Genomic DNA, 18,070 nt, shown 5'->3' on the forward strand with positions numbered 1-18,070 from the left:
TGGTAATATAGACTTTATTTTTTGGAGCTGTTGCTGATATATTAAAGAGTGTAAGTGCAACAAGTACCCCAAGGGAATTTAAATGACTATAAGATATTTTCAAATTCTGAAGATTAGCTTTCAGCTATTGTAACCAAAGTCTTATGGCTATTCAAAAAATTACCTACATTTTAAGGTACAGTCACCTGTAATAAAAATATCCAAGCTTCTATTCTTTTAGCAGCCTGATCTCAGGCAGCCTTTCGATGCTTTTTTTTCTTTTAGAAAAACATTTTTTGATCTTGTCTATCTATCTTTATATAAACGTACACACGCAGATATTTATATGTATATATATATATATGTATATATATATATATATATATATATATATATATATATATATATATATATATATATATATATATATATATATATGTATATATATGTATATATATATATGTATATATATGTATATGTATATATATATATATATATATATATATATATATATATATATATATATATATATATATATGTATATATATATATAAATATATATATATATATATATAAAATATAATAAAAAAACTCGTTAAAATATAACTCATTCTTTTAAAACTGCAAATATACAAAATTCGACAAAACAGTTAAGGCTATACACACATATATGTATGTATATATATATATATAAAAATATATATATATATATATATATATATAAAAATATATATATATATATGCACACATTGTTTATATATATATATATATTTACAAGTAGTTGCAATATATGCATAAATTAAAAACTAGAAAAAATAAAACAATTCAGTTTTCATCGTCACTAAGCTGATCTTGTTCTGATGTTTCATTATCGATGCGTTTTAAACTGTGATCATGACGCATACCTTCAAAGACGTTAAGTTGCTCCTAAACGCACAAGTTAACTTTTATAATAAAAACGCACAAGTTAACTTTTATAATAAAAACGCACAAGTTAACTTTTATAATAAAAACGCACAAGTTAACTTTTATAATAAAATTAAAGGCTGCTTATTATTATAAAATGTGTTTAACAACCTTACCTGTAATAATGGACGATGGTACCTTCTTTTTGTTTCGATGTTTCTCATCCCAAATGGATTCAGAGAAACAAAGGCAATTTCCCATATCTTGTCAATGACAAATCTTGATCGAGGAATTTTTCTAAAGAAAGAAAACAAAGGTCCTGCCTCTCGACATTTAAGAAGATCTTCTTCGAAAATTTTAAATACGGCCAGTGCAAATCGGAATAATACCTAAATGAAAAATGATAAAAAACTACATAAAAAACAAAAGCTTAGATTTCGGGTTGAACTTTAATTGTTATTAATCAGTTTTATGCTATTTTTTTTAATCAAAAATCATGATAACATTATATTTCTAGCCATGCAACTACCTCTACTACTTCATTTTTATTAGATACTTAAACTTCACGTGGTTTTGACTGTTTTACTTTTTCGCTTTTACTAGTGCATTCTTGCTGATCTTTTCACTACTGCTTCACTACTAGTACATCTCTTGCTGATCTTTTCACTACTGCTAATAATTCTTCTTCTGTTGGTTCTGCATCTACTTCAGAAATCTTGATTTCTCATACTATATAAAACTATGAAGGTCTCATACTATATAAAACTTGTTTTTCAAAACCAAACCTTGGTTGCCCTTTAAATCATAACCAAAACTTGTTTTTCAAAACCAAACCTTGTTTGCCAAAAATATATTCAAAGACCATACTTTACTTCATACCATAAAAAACATAAATAATAAATTAACACAAAAACCTTACGTGAAACTACAAAAAATTACGAAAAAAAAAAGAAAAAAAAGAACCGGTTGAGTAATCGATACCAATCTGTTGGGTAAATTAACTTATACAAATGTTCTAAACACTATTCAATTTATGTTATTGTATTTATAATATTTAAGCGCTATGCATACCATGTACAACGTACAAAGTATAAGGGCCATAGATAAACAGATCTCCCATATAAACGTTTGAATCTCCGTATGTTTAAAGTTTTTTTAATTTTATTTGAAAAGAGTTAATAAGAGTTAATATGAGCAATACAGCTACAAATACGAGTACAGGACATTTCACACTTAAAGGTAAATTTATGAACCCTTTTGAACATTCTATTTAGCTCTATGCATTAGATGTAGGTATTACAACAAAATATTGAAAAGTTTTATTGTTAAGAGACAGATTCTTTGCGCCCCTCCTCTTCATAGTTGTCTACGGCCATGTCTAATAGCAAATCCTACATTAGCATAAGTGAAACTCCTTTTAAACTACAATATGATAACAAAAAACTTTTGACATCTTTAAATAAAAAATGACGCTCAGCATTCAAAGGTGATATGAAAGTTGAAAGAAGCTAATTTAAATCAATAATAAAGTGATAAAATTTAAAAATGCTGTGCATTCAACCCTATAACAAAGTCGTATAAACTATGCCTTCTTAAATAGTCGCCGAAACGCTGCAAATTGTATCACAAGTACTAAATCTCAATCTTTTATTTATTCAAACATTTATTTAACTATTTTCACTACTTATTTTATTAATTTTATTTAATACTTTTTTTGCTGCACACTATATATATATATATATATATATATATATAAAATTATAAGTATATATATATATATATATATATATAAAATTATAAGTATATATATATATATATATATATATATATATATATATATATATATATATATATATAAAATTATAAGTATATATATATATATATATATATATATATAAAATTATAAGTATATATATATATATATATATATATATATATATATATATATATATATATATATATATATATATATATATATATATATATACACATAACTATATATATAAATATATACATAAACAAAAAAAAAAATAAAAAAAAATAAAAACAACACATACCTTACAACCTTCAAACAAAAACGTATCCCATACTCTCAAAGCAACCTAATTTATAACAGATTAAATTAATATTATAAGATTATTTTAATATCATAAGATTATGCAGATCTGATTGATGTGATGTATTTAGTAGGTTTACCAAAAGGTTCTAATTAAGAGCTATTTCTTTCATTATATTTAAAAACCTTGTCAGAGGTAAAAAAAAAAATTCTTTTTTTTTTTAACCCTTCTTGTTTAGTAAAATTTTATTTGTTTCTTTTTTATTTATTGTAAATATGATTTAAAAGATAAAAATTGTAATCTTGTACAGCCTTATCTTTTTTTATCAAAAAGCTTTTTTTTTTTTTAACTATTTGTTAATTTATTAACAATATTTGTGTTGGTGTGTGCTGTCAGTAAAGTTATGACTTACAGTCATTTTTACTTATGACTTACTTATGAGTTACAGACTCATTTAAACTTTAGTGTTGATTCTAATTAGTTTAAAAATTAAACTATTGTATCGAAAAATAACATTTTGTATGAGAGTATATTTTATATTATTTTAAAAGATCAATAAATACAGTTTCCCTCAATACTAACAATTTTATTATTTCAAAAATTTTTGATTTTGACCATTTTGAATTTTTGACCAACATGATCAGCTTGTTAAATATTAAAATAATTTTAAACTGTTATAGCTTATAAATTTGTTACCATTGACGCCAGTGATTAAATGGCTTTTTTTTTGTTTAAATTTAAAAAAATGGCATACAAAACATAGTTTTGACATATTGGCCTTCAGCCAGATTAATCACGCCATTTCTCACAGAGCATATGCTTTTATGTATTTCTAGGGCCTTCCTGATTTCGCTTTCAAACTCTACATTTTCTATCTTTAATGTTCTAGTTTTTTCCCAAATAATTTCCTGTTTTGCAAAAGGTTTTATGAAGTGCTAATGCAGAATGAAAGAGTTTCTTTTCGTTAATGCTCAACTGAAATTGATGTATCAGTGTGTTTACCTGAATTTCGGTTTTACCTACATAAACTTTAGAACAGTTGCATTTTATTATGGATAAATCTCTTCTTTGCAATTTTTATTTGGATAATTATTCTTAAGAAATACATTGTTTTTTATTTAGTTTTAATGATAGATATCTTTTAACTTGTTCACAAACTTTTTCCAAAGCTTTAGAATGTTCAGTTTATACAAAACTTGTTCCTTTGACAAAAGGGCATATGATAACGCTTATATTTTTTTATTTCCCTAAAAGCTTTTCTTTTTTTTTTTTGTTATTTTTTTTTTCTTTGTGTTTTTTAGTTCTCTTGAAATGTTTTTTTTAAATTTTGTGCATTTTCTATTTTGTTGATGTATTTTAATTTTAATGCTAAGACTCTGTAGTTGTTATAATATCCATGTATGGTATTGACTTTGCTTATTTCAATATTATTTTCATTGGGAAAATATGATTCACTTAATGGAGAACTCAGGCCCAACCAGACTCTTTTTCATGGTTCTTGTGGAATCGTTTCTACAATTTAACAAAAATAATGTGATTAAAATGGCATTGACAATAAATCCTGCACTTGAACTAAATTAAATTTTATAAGAAACATTGACAATACTCATGGACAATACTAACATCAAACAAGAAAAACAATTCCGAGGCATTTAAAATCAACAGCATCTTTCTAAACAATATACAATTGAAGTTGAAAATGAGGCAAAAACACTTAAATTTCTCGATAAAACCATTATAAATAACATGATAGGAAAACCTGAGTACAAAGTATATCAAAAAGAGTCAATCACTAACATTCAGATTAAATTTCATTTAAATCACAATTTGGATTATTTTAACCACTATATTTAAAGAATTTCTTCACAGAGCTTACTCTATCTGAAGTAAACCACATTTGAAAAACAAAATAAATTTTTTAACTGATATGTATATTGAAAACAGGTACAATGAAAAACAATTGAGGAGTTTTACACATCAACTTCGTCAAAAAAGACACAATTCAATCAGAGTGCAATAATTTTCCTGTAGTGTCTACGCCATGGGTACCAGACCTTTCACCAAAACTTCAATTAAAAATAAGATCTCTAATAGTATTAAAAAAAAATCAAAACTACCTAGTAACAGCCAACACACAGATACATAAATTTCAGATGAGCATTGATAAAAAGAAACCCTATTGGCAATTCATAAAGCCTTTTGCAAAAAAGAGATTATTATTATTTTTTTTTTAATCATCTTCGCTTCCAACAAGGCTGCAGGCAGCCACTAATTAAAGTTGGAAGTTACTGAAATTTGGGAAAAAACAAAAAAAATTTAAGGTAGAAAATAAAAAATTTGAAAGAAAAATTATGGAGAAAATGCAAAAAAATATATGCTTGGTGAGAATTGGTAGGATAAATCTTGATGAAGGGCAATATGTCACAACTATGTTTTGGATGCCATTTTTTAAATTTAAAAGCAAAAAAAGCCATTCAACTGATGGCATTAATAATACAAAATTTATATAGACTACAACGATTAAAAATTATTGTAATATGTAAAAGGCTAATGAGGCTGGTATCTATAAGCAAGCAAAAATTTCTGAAATAATAAAATTATTAGTATTGAAAGAAACTGTATTTTCTGATGTTTTTAAAATAATATAAAATACTGTATATTACTACAGTTAATAAAATTTTTACATTAAATTAATGACATGTTTCATCAAACTATTTGCAGATAACAAAAAGCTAATTGCAACCTTAAGATAAAATTTCCATTAAAAAAGATGCTGAAACAGTTTCAATGGCCTAACTGGCACATGTATGCTTCCTGCAGCTTAACAAGAGATAAAAAACAAAAATTTATTTATTTTTAAACCCTTTTTCTGTAAAATGTTATAAGAGAGTTTTAAACTTTATACAAGTGTATTTTTGAGTGGCCAAATATACTTTGATGAAATTTGAAATATAATTATAAACATAAGGTAAAGCATTTTAAAAAAAAAAAAATTGATTTTCCCGTGCCAGAAATATTTTTAAAGGATATTTCTTGCAGCTTCCTACAAATTCAAGTTGGATGAGAACTTATGTTAAAACATATGTACTATTCTTCACTAAATGATTTTTGTCTGCATGAAGACATTTTTGTCTCTATCAACATAACAGAAACAAATTTACCTCCTATTTTCTGAACGAAGTCTTGCACTTTACAGACTCATTTAAATTTTATCTAATGGCAAGAAGACTGGAAAAACTTAAGGAACTTCAACTAAAAACCTCAAAAGAGCAGTGATGTAACCAAAGGATCTATCACAGTGATGTAACTAAAAGATTTCACTCAGTGATGTAACCAAAAGATTTCTTGGAGTACACTTATGCAAATTTTGTATGTAGATCCCAAATTAAAATAAAAAACAACAACAAAAAAAACAAGCATTTATTTATGCTTCAAACAAGCATTTTATTTATGCTTTAAGTTTATATATATATATATATATATATATATATATATATATATATATATATATATATATATATATATAAATATATATATATATAAATATATATATAAATATATATATATATATATATATATATAAATATATATATAAATATATATATAAATATATATATATATAAATATATATATATATATATATAAATATATATATATATATATATAAATATATATATAAATATATATATAAATATATATATATATATAAATATATATACATATATATAAATATATATATATATATAAATATATATATAAATATATATATAAATATATATATATATATATATAAATATATATATATATATATATATATATATATATATATATATATATATATATATATATATATATATATATATATATATATACATATATATATATATATACATATATACATATATACATATATATATAGTCAAGATACTTGTATTAAAAAAACTTTCCTCTTAAAGAAACTTTTTTTCCTCATAAACAAAACATTTAATCTCTGTGTAAATGTCACTGTGATGATAAAATTTCATGAAAAAAATGAATTACAGGTAAAAGGACCTCAGAATGCAGTTGAACCTCAGAATATCAGGTTGGATATAAACCAACATAAAATTCAATTTTTTAAAATAAACCCTGAAAGCATTGAATATTCTGAATAAAGAATATAATGTTAAGTCATAAATAAAAAAATATTACATGTAATACTTAAAAAATACTCTAAATTACGAAGATGTTGAAAAAAGTCTACAAGCTATTAACACATTTTTTAAAAATAATTTTGAGTATTTCAAGCCCTTCTAAAAATAAGTTTGCAGAACCTTATCAGAAATGTTGCCTTAAGACTCCAAAAACAGTGCTAAAAAGATGGGTGCGCAGAATAAATCCAATTTTCTTAAAATTGCTTTTTAAAATACCTAGCATTTTGAAATGCTGCACCTAACGTTTTGAGGTACCATATTAAAAACTAAACAAACTTAAGTGATTACTTTTGATAATTTTTTTTTTAAATAACATTAACAAACTTAATAATAAAAATTATGAACAAAATATATAAAAATAAGACCCAGGTAAACTTTAATCCAAAATCAGTGAATAGAGCATGCTAGGTTGTATTCTGGATAAAATCAGTTATAGGAATGAAGTCTTCAACGTTATCTTCATCAGACTCAAACTGAAGGCATTTTATTGGGTCCTATTTCACAAAATGGTTTGATCATATTCGATTTTAAGCCTGTTTCACCTCAACATGATGTTTTACTACATATAGATTTCAAAACATTATGGCAACACAAGCATTCTCGAAGTATGTACATTCTTCCTTACATTTATAGCATGACTCAATTTGTTGTTGTTGCTTGGATTTCCTTTCTTTATTAGCTTTCTCTCCTTTTTGGCTTTGGTTTTCTTGATTGAAGAAACTGTTTTCAATATTTTTTCCCCCTCCAATGAGCTGTGAACTGGGTAACTATAACATTTTCCTAGTTTATTTTAGGTGTTACTTTGGTTACAGGCAACAAGTTAGGCGTTTCTTCCAGTGATATTGATTTATCAGATATCATGTGATAAGCTTCCATGGCACTTTCGTAATTATGTTTCCAATATCTTGCTGAGCCATAGCAAACATCTTTTGGAGATGAAATTGTTACTGCTGTTGACAATTGATTATTTTCAGTATTTTCATTAATACACAGCTTAGCTCAAAAAAATTATCTTCCTGCATCCACTTAACACTGAGTCCTCCACTTGAAATGCCAACTTTTTTACCTGCATTTATGATTGTTTGTTTTAATGCCCACTCTGACCACAACTCTACAAGTATGTTCATAAAACCTTCTCTGTTGATTGTCATAAACAAAGTATAAAGCATAGATTTAGCACTTCTGTACTCAGAGTGCAATTTCTGATTGATTTGATCAAGGAGCTGGGTAACGCCAGTTGTGTCAGGTGGAGTGATAAAAAGTCGAATATTTTTGCTTCTTAAAAATGTCAATACATCACTGTCAAATCTTGAAGAGTGACCATCAGATAGAACAACAACAGGCTGTTTTATATTGTTTTTTTCTAAAAAGTGGTCAAACATTTGATAAGCACTTATAAGTGTACTGTGATCCTGACTTCCACTGTCATTTGTGGAGACTAGAAGGTTTGGAATTTGTATAACTGCTTCTTTTGAAGCCATGTGCGCACTAATCCCTTTTCCCTTGAATATGATGTGGTATATTGCTATATCTCCTCCAAAGGAAACAAAAGGATGTATAGTACATATTCTCTATTTTCTCTTATCATCTTTTGACAACTTTCCCCTCTCCCAGCATACAGTAAACCATTTGGAGTACCATCAACTCCATAGTTTATAAACTGGGGAGTTTCATCATGATTAAAAATTCTAGTGCTATCTATATCTCCCTGCCATACACCTGTTTCTAATTGATTTGCATCAACAAAAATATTACATTCTATAAGTTCTTCCGCTAATTCATTGAGGTGGTTACATGGCATTTCTTTGGTACAGTTAAGAGCACGATTTATGGATACAGTTCCTTGTCTCTTTTTGATAATGTACTTTTGATCTGATAACATTTTACATCCCAACACTTGCAAAAAGACTCGCTAAGCATCTTTGTTTGGAATGCTTGTTGAAAATTTGGTAATAGCTAAGTAATCTGATGTTCATGAAGGTTTCTACAGGTGGTTTTTCTTACTCCCAAAACATTCAACATTATCCTTGTCAACTTCAACTTGTTTAAACCTTGGAGGTACCTAAATAAATTATTGAAATAACAATATAAGAAAACTAAACAGTATAAGTTTATTTTTTTAATAAACAATATGAAAACCAGGACTTTATTACAGATTAAAACAGTTTATTAAAAAAATGTTTCATTTCTCAATTATGTTTACATATTACCTATTCTTGTTTCTTATATAATAGACTAATAATTCTTCTTCATCTTTTGTAAAAATTGAACAATACTCCTTCTCATTTCCAGTTACAATGACACCATCAATCCATTTATTAATTGTTCTAAGATCTTTAATTAGTGGAAATCTTCCTGAATTAATTGCAGCCTAACCACGTTTATTGTTTATTCGACACTACTCAACTGCTTCCTCTAACCGCTTACTTTTCATCACTATGACATCTCTTAGAACAGTGCATCTTGATTTGCTTGTTGGTTTAACTCTAAAGGACTTTCCCATTTCTTATTTATTCTCTACTGCAAAAGAATATTGAAACACTTTTGTACTTGTAATATACTTTAGTAAACTCACTTTAGTTTAATTTATTTATTTGTTCAAAAACAAACAAAGAAAACATACTAAAGTGTAACTATAAGCAGAGTATTCATTTCATAACGTCGAGAAGAAATTGAATGCAAATAACTTTTTATTTTTTATTACCTAGCATTGTGTGGTGGAATGCAAAAAGTATAAAAGATAAGTGAACCAAACATTTAAAAATAAATTTAGCATTGAAAATAAATAATATATGCAGAAATTCATGATTAACTAAGCAATATTGGCAACAATACTACCTATTATTTCACATTCTGAGGTCCCTAATGAAAAAAGCTTAAATATTTATTTAAAGACATATTAAAACTGTATTAAAAAACTACTAAAACTTTTTGGCAATCTAACAGGAGTATTTTTATAACTCTCAAAAGTAAAAACAAAGTATATGCTCAAATATTTAGAGTTTAGCAGAATCTTAAAAAACACCTAACATTCTGAAATCCCTTTACCTGTATGGTTGTTTTTACCACTAAAAAAGGATATATCTTAAAAAGCAAAAAATTAAATGAACTTCATAGCAGTTTCTCACATAGCAGTTTTCAGCTCCAATGGAGATTCAAATTGCTTACCATTTTCATAAACCTTTCTAGAAAGTATTCCCCATAAATTTTCAATCAGGTTTAAATCTGAACTACATGCAGGTCACTCTATTACATGAATATTTTCTCTAAACCAAGCTTTTGTAAGCTTTGAATTATGGATAGCAGCATTGTCTTCTTGAAAAGTGAAATCTTTGTCCATCAACTCTTCACCATATTCAATCAAACTAATTTCTAGTAAATCAATGTATTCCTGTGAATTCATTTTTGTTGAAATCCATGCCAGTGGAAGATTTCCAGCAAAGAATAATGCACCCAAAACCATAACATTTTTACCACCAAAGTTACAACTCATCGGAGTTTCTTCCTCTATTTAAAGATTACCTTATAACCTCCATAATTATCACTCATCTTTAAGTAATGTTGTTTGTAACAAGAATTGTGTGGATACAAAATATGTACAAATTTGCTTACAGATTTACAAAAGATTGGACTATGAAGTGAGGCTATTTCTATTTTCTCATGTTTGTATATATATATATATATATATATATATATATATATATATATATATATATATATATATATATATATATATATATATATATATATATATATATATATATATATATATATATAAAAATTATGTTAGTGTATTCTACAAAGAGAGTGCTCAAAGTCTTAAAGAACAGAGCAATAATAAATTAGTAAAAACACAAATCTAGATGTTTCTCCATCATTAGGTTCATCAGGAAGCTTCCTGATGAACCTACTGATTGAGAAACAAATTGTTGAACTAAAAGGTTCGTGGTTCAACCTTGGCTCTAGCCCAATAAGCAACATCGGTAAGGAAGAAGGCGTTAACTTCCTAGTTAATTGCTCCTCTGCAATGCCATGAGACCTATCGGTTTTATATATACATACATATATACATACATACATACATACATATATATATATATATATATATATATATATATATATATAAATATATATATATATATATATATATATATATATAAATATATATATATATATATATATACATATATATATATGTATGTATGTATGCATATATATATATACATATATATATATATATATATATATATATATATATATATATATATATACATATATATATATATATATATATATATATATATATATATATATATATATATATATATATATATTTATTTATATATATATTTATATATACATTTAAATTTTAAAATCTTAGTCAAAAAATACAAAAAACTTTTAAAAAAAATGTTTACCTCTGTAGGAAAAAAATCAACAAATATTGTCAAAAACCAGTTGAATGAAATTAATGATACATCAAATCTGAAAATAAACAATAAAAAATTTACTTTTTTTTATTTTTATTGATTAATTTTCTGATTGACTTATTTATGTCAACTAAAATGAGTTTTTCATGTTTTTTTATTTTTTAATTCTATCTTTTAACTAAATTTATTAGTCCAATCCGACATAAAAAAACAACAAACAAACAATATAAATAAATATTAAAATATTAGTGTCACTACTAAATACTAAATGACTCTATGAAGTATTTAGAAAATAATTACATGAATGTGAAGTCTAAACATTTGTTCCTTTGACAATAAATTATTACATTACTCGATGTAGTTAAGGATGCTTTTTATGAATTTTTTTATAAAAAAGTTTATTATTTTTAAATCTCTATAATATCACTTTTTTTTAATAATATTTATTATTTTTAAAAATATTTGTGCTGGAAAAAACATAAATATTATTAAAAAAGATAACTAGAAAAATTTTTTTCATAAAAACTTTTCATAACATTGTAATGGTCTATATTTAGATTTCTAAATATAGAACATTACAATTTTTCTAACTCGATTTTTAATAAAAAATTTTGCTTTTTTTTGTTAATTTGTAGAACTATAATAATACTTTCAATTTGCAATGAGTGAAATCTTCTAAACTTTTAAATAAACTATTTAAAGTTGATTTATATCTATTATTTAAAATTATTTACATAAAATACCAAAAAAAAATCACAAGAATCAAGATATTTTCATAATAAATAACTCTTGCACATATTCCTTGTTTCTAATGTTTAATATGGAAAATATGGTGAGTTAAAACTTATTTCCTCTATAAGCGAAACAAACAAATACGAATATTTTAACAACGAAATATGAACATTTTAACAATGAAATACAAACATTTTAACAATGAAATACAAACACTTTAACAACATCTTATACATCCTCAAATATTCAAAGATTTCAATTTTAAGTTTTCAACAGCAGATTATATTTTAAGATCAGATTTATTGAAAAATTTGGAATATTTTTTTTAGAACCTGGTAAAATAGAAATTTCACTTTTCGATTTTTTAAAAACTTACTGCATTGATTGAAGATGTGAAGATAATTTCGGAAACTTTTCCTCTAATAAGTCTTTAAATACTCTCTACATAAAAATAAAATGATAAAAAAAACTTTGTAAACATTTTCCATACCTTGTGAACTATTTAAAAAATTTTAAATGACCTGATCAACTTGTGCACCCAGTAAAGATATACTAAAATAATCATTTGGCATTAAATGTTCCACAATAGCAACCAAGCACCTATAACAACAAATTATTTATTTTTCACATCCAAGAAATATTTATTAATTAAAGAAAATAGTAAAAACCTCTTAACAAATTAACCGAGTTTACAAAAATAAAATAGAAATGATTTAAAATCATTTCTATATTATCATAGGCCACCAGACCTATATTATTTTATAAACAATTAAAATTTCTCAGTGCATGCTTCTTACAGAAACAGGAACAATAGTCAACTATGTACTTTAGACAATGGTGGCTTTGGCAGGTAACAGGTATAAAAGGTGTTTAAAATACTGACTAAAATTTATCAAATTATAAAGCACAACTTTCTTATAACTATTAGAAATCACTTAAGATTGTGACAAGCCCTTGTCAGACATCCTAAAACTTCAAAAAATTAAAGTTGTCAGACATCCTAAAATTTCAAAAAACTGTACTTATGTTGTAGTAAAAAAGTAGAGTTTATATGTTACTTGGGTAACTATTAGATGTTTCCTCATTAGGAAAAAGAGTTTTCTCATTAAAATATAAAGTACTGACTTTAATTAGCATTCAATGACTGTTAAATGAAAATTAAATTTAAAAAGGTAATTCTAAAAGCTACGAAATTTTTTTTAAAATAATAAAAAAAACCCCGACAACAACCATGATAATTGTAAAGAAAATTGTTTTATAAATGTTTAGGAAATCACACAGAATAAAGTTTAAAAATTTAAGATAAATAGACAGTCAAAATCCAAAATGCTCAGTTAATGTAAAAAGATTCCACTGTGCCAACATCTTTTTAAGTCAATATAGGTATAGGTGTCACGGCCACAGGTTCTTTTTTTTATTATTACTATTATTTTTTATTCACTTCCCCAAAGACAAGAAGGCTACTATAGTCAAGGAGGCTTCTTTAAATGTGGTTACAACCCTCTCTCAACTCTTTGAAAATGTCTGAAAATAACATAGAAACAATTGTCTTACAGATGAAATTATTATTAAGTTTAGAAAAAGTTATTTAAAATCTTTTTTTTTGCTAGGGTATTATACATTATACTACATATTAGACATTATAGTTAGTTATCATACATTATAAGAATATGTTGCTATGCCTTAATTCTATGATTTTAGTCTTTTTATACTATATTATTTATTACCAAATATCATATTTTTATGAGCCTTTTATCATTTTTAATCAAACTCTGAAAAAAAATTACTATGGGGACTTAAAAAAAATCGCTATGAGGAAAATATTTCAAGTGAAACTCTAAAAAACTTGAAAATAAAGAATTAAAAGTTCTCAAATTAGTTCTAAAATTTAAGATGGTTCTAAAAGTTTTAATTAAAAACTATTCATTCACTCAAAAGTTTTATTTAGATTATTTATAAAATTGAAATGAACAGTAGTAGCAAACAAATATTTTTGATCACATTTCCTGACAATACTTCATTGCAAGACCTAACAATACTCTATCTTAATACGCAATACTGCTTCAATGCAATACCTAACATTATTTCTTCACAAGACCTAACATGACTAATGAATAGCATTTTCTTTCTGCAGTCTGTGCTGGACAAACTATCCTTAAGATTTAAAAAGAAAACAAATAATAACCATGACTACGATTTTTTTATCTATGATTTTTATTTTTTTTTAGATTTTTGTTATTTTTACAAATGTGACCTGATTGAACCTTTTGCCCTATTGTTTTCAGTCATTAAGTCATCTTGTTTCTCCGCGCAGCAGCTTTGTTCGTCAAGGTTCGTGTTTTGGAGTTATAGAGTTAAGAGAGGGTTATAACCTTAATTAAGTAGCCTCCTTGTCTGTAGTGGCCTTCTCGGCCTTGGGGAGACAATCAATTGGTTTAAGAATAACATATAAAAAACTTTGCACTGTTCAAATGAATTTGAAAAAACCTTTACACATTTATTTCCCAAAACAGTAAATACTAGAATAAAAAAAAGGAAAATCAAACGCTGAACAATCAAGACAGATTTAAATGTTACATTAGTGTCAACTTGAATCAATATTTTATGTAAAGTCAAATTAATACTTTATATTCTAATCCTGCTAAGGAAATCAGTAGATTTCTTTTACTTTGTATATTTTTTTGAATCAAACTTACAAACAACTGAACCCATTTAGCTAAAGTCAATGGCAAATTATTTTAATATTGTAACAATCTTACAAGTAGGCATAAATAAGGTTATTATTAATAAAGGTGGCAAATTTAATATTATGTAGAAAATAATAACATTCAATAAACAATTTATAGATAATATTGAAGTCCAAACATACTGTAAAATTTCAGAATTTAATAGAAAATTAAAATAATGAGTAAATACAAAAAAAATAAAAATAAAAATACAAATAATGTATAAACTTTGTGTATTATGAACAAAACTAACTAATAAACTGCCTAAATAATTATATTAAATTATTATTATTATTAAACAATTATAAACTATTATATACATACAGGCTTCGACAAGAATGGACACTAATAGACACTAAACCTACTATATTCGTGCTCAGACACATTACACACTAAACCAAAAATTCTTAAGTCTGATGTCTGCCTTGATACCAAAATAAAAGAAAGTCTTTTTCTAATGCAGTTTTCTTATGTTATTATTTAAACTAACAAATATGGTTTTACTGATAAAATAGTTTTAAAAATCTTTTTAAGCACAGTTAGAAAGTATCATTTTACAAGTGTAGCAATTGAAGTCTATTAAATGTGTCTAAGCATGTCGTCAGAACAAAATTCGTAATATTTTTTGAATTGATTACAATGTTTATTTTGAATCATTACAATGTTTGGTTTAAATATGTATTTAATTTATAATTTTGAATGCGTTCTCTTTTCTGTGACTGTATATATGTGTATATATTAAAGTTTTTATTAATAATTCCTTACAAATAGGTTTCAAAAAGTTATTAACTAAAATTAATGTTCCTAATTTTTTATTTTTTACTGAATTCACTTTCACAAGGAATCTTTATAATTGAAAAGTTTATAATTGTTTAATTGTATAATAATTTAATATAATTATTTAGGTAGTTTATTAGTTAGTTTAGTACACAAAACACATTATGTACATTATTGGTATTTTTTTGTTTTATTTATTTTCTCATTATTTTGATTTTCTATTAAATTCTGAAATTTTACAGTATATTTGGACTTAAATACTAACTATAAATTGTTTATTGAATGTTGTTATTTATTATTTTCTACATAATACTAAATTCGCCACCTAATAATAATAGGCATAAATCAGGTTAATAATAACCTGATTTATGCCTACTTGTAAGATCGTTACATAGAGAGAACACATTTGTACTTTTAGATAGAGAGAACACTTTAGTAAGACTGTGACAAAAATGTTGTCAAGACCACAAGCGATCAAGGAGTTGAAGTTAAAAATAGCAGTTGAAGCAAGATGTCTAACAATGGGTTTACTTGTTTCTTTGAGATGACAAAAATTGTGCTTATTAGATTCAAGAGATGAAAAGTTAGTGTGCTTATTAAATTCAATAGATGATAATTATGCTTTAAATTTGGCAGAGGTAATTAGATCAGAACCATGTATAAGAGATGAATAATATAGTTGGATAAATATTTATCATGCTTATTAATAAAACCATTTTTAAAGCTGCACTCTCTCGATATAGCATGTACAATGCCCACCAAAAACACCAACGAAGGCACATTTTTGCTTCTACTTTATTACCTTTTAGATGTTGAAACTATTAAAATTGCTTTTAAGAACTGTACTCTCATTAGGAGATAACTAAACAAATTAATGACTTTTTAAAAAGAGACAAGCCAAGATCTATCAAAAAGATCATCAAAAACTCTAGGTTACATTTACATCCTGTGACCTGTAACCTAGGTTACATTTACATCATTTGTACAAAAGATAACTAGTTAAGAAATGCAAACAAATCATTGGCTGGTAAACAAACAAATAAAAACAAAAACAAAACAAAAAATCAGATTTCTTTTAATTGTTATTCTCAAAAACCAAGTCTATAAGACTTAAAACACTTCTAAGCTTTGTACAATGATAAATTATGAAATAAGAATTTAATATTTGCAAGAAAAAAAAATTAAATAGAAGTAAAATTGTAGGATGCTAAATACCAACAAAATATAAACTTTGTACTTTATCAAGAACTTTTTTGTTAAATGTTCCAGGAAATTATACTGAACATACAACTGTTCATGTTTTAATCTTGCTGGTTTCTATGTTTGTAGCTTTTTGGGCAATTAAAACAAACAAAAAACATGTAAAATATAACAGAAATAAATAAAGTATAAAGAGAACCAAAAAGCACTTTCTTCGTCCAGATAGAGAAGAGCAATTGCACCAAGTCGATTTAAACCCTAAAAAAAGAACTTTCAAAATAAGCTTATAAAACACTATATACTTTTATTCAAAGAACTCCAATTAAAAGTTGCAAGTCTCCTAAAGGTTACATTTATCATTATGGTTACACATTGGGTTAACTTTTTAAAAGAATACACTATATCAGTATATGAATGCAGTAGTAGTGATAGAGTATACTAATACAGCATATCAAAGCAGTATATTAAGGCAGTATATCAAAACATGTAGTGCACACTTTACAAGCAAGAGGTAAAAAATTAAAAGTATTTGTCAAAGTTTTTAGAGTTGAAAACCAAATAACCTGACAATAACCAACTGTAGGATTGTGCCAACTGTAAGCCAATAAAATTCGACGAAGTTTAGTTGTCTAAGAAAAAATTGATTATAGTCAAAATAAGTTCAAAATAAATAAAAAAAAAGCAATAACAATAATACTAAAAATAAAACAAAAACAAAAAAAACCCTAAAAAAAACCTGAAGTTATTATAAAATAAATATTCTAAAATCACAAAAATTAAAATTTAATATCTAAAACTTACACCTTCTGCTTCTATTTTATCATAAAATCTGTTGTTGGGAAGAGTTCTTAACAAATCAAGCTCAATTTGTTTTGCAGAAGGAGTGTAGATGCCTTTCTTTTCTGTTAACAACGTTGCATAATAACCAACGCCTAGTAGATTACGAGTTGAGCCTACTTGTATATTCACTAACTCTCCCCATACTTTAGCTCTGTATTCATGAGGAATACCACATCGAACAAGATTTTTTAATTCCTCCTTATTGTAAATAATATTTGAATTTACATATT

At 25.1% G+C, this 18,070-nt stretch overlaps 1 protein-coding gene across 1 annotated transcript in view; it reads right to left on the minus strand.

The window, feature by feature from the left end:
- Nucleotides 1-574: 574 nt before the first annotated feature.
- LOC100215728 (TBC1 domain family member 2B) overlaps nucleotides 575-18,070 on the minus strand; it is an 84,807-nt gene continuing 67,311 nt past the window's right edge. Inside the window, exons 28-36 of the mRNA XM_065795374.1 lie at nucleotides 17,802-18,038; nucleotides 17,564-17,629; nucleotides 17,200-17,258; nucleotides 12,819-12,897; nucleotides 12,674-12,738; nucleotides 11,554-11,620; nucleotides 2,943-2,987; nucleotides 1,062-1,274; nucleotides 575-906 (exon numbers count right to left, since the gene is read on the minus strand). Coding sequence (XP_065651446.1) covers nucleotides 805-906; nucleotides 1,062-1,274; nucleotides 2,943-2,987; nucleotides 11,554-11,620; nucleotides 12,674-12,738; nucleotides 12,819-12,897; nucleotides 17,200-17,258; nucleotides 17,564-17,629; nucleotides 17,802-18,038 — 933 coding nt within the window. The 3' untranslated portion in view covers nucleotides 575-804. The remainder of the gene's footprint in view (nucleotides 907-1,061; nucleotides 1,275-2,942; nucleotides 2,988-11,553; nucleotides 11,621-12,673; nucleotides 12,739-12,818; nucleotides 12,898-17,199; nucleotides 17,259-17,563; nucleotides 17,630-17,801; nucleotides 18,039-18,070) is intronic.

The sequence above is a fragment of the Hydra vulgaris genome, chromosome 04 (assembly GCF_038396675.1).
Source record: "Hydra vulgaris chromosome 04, alternate assembly HydraT2T_AEP".
NCBI classification, from domain to species: domain Eukaryota; kingdom Metazoa; phylum Cnidaria; class Hydrozoa; order Anthoathecata; family Hydridae; genus Hydra; species Hydra vulgaris.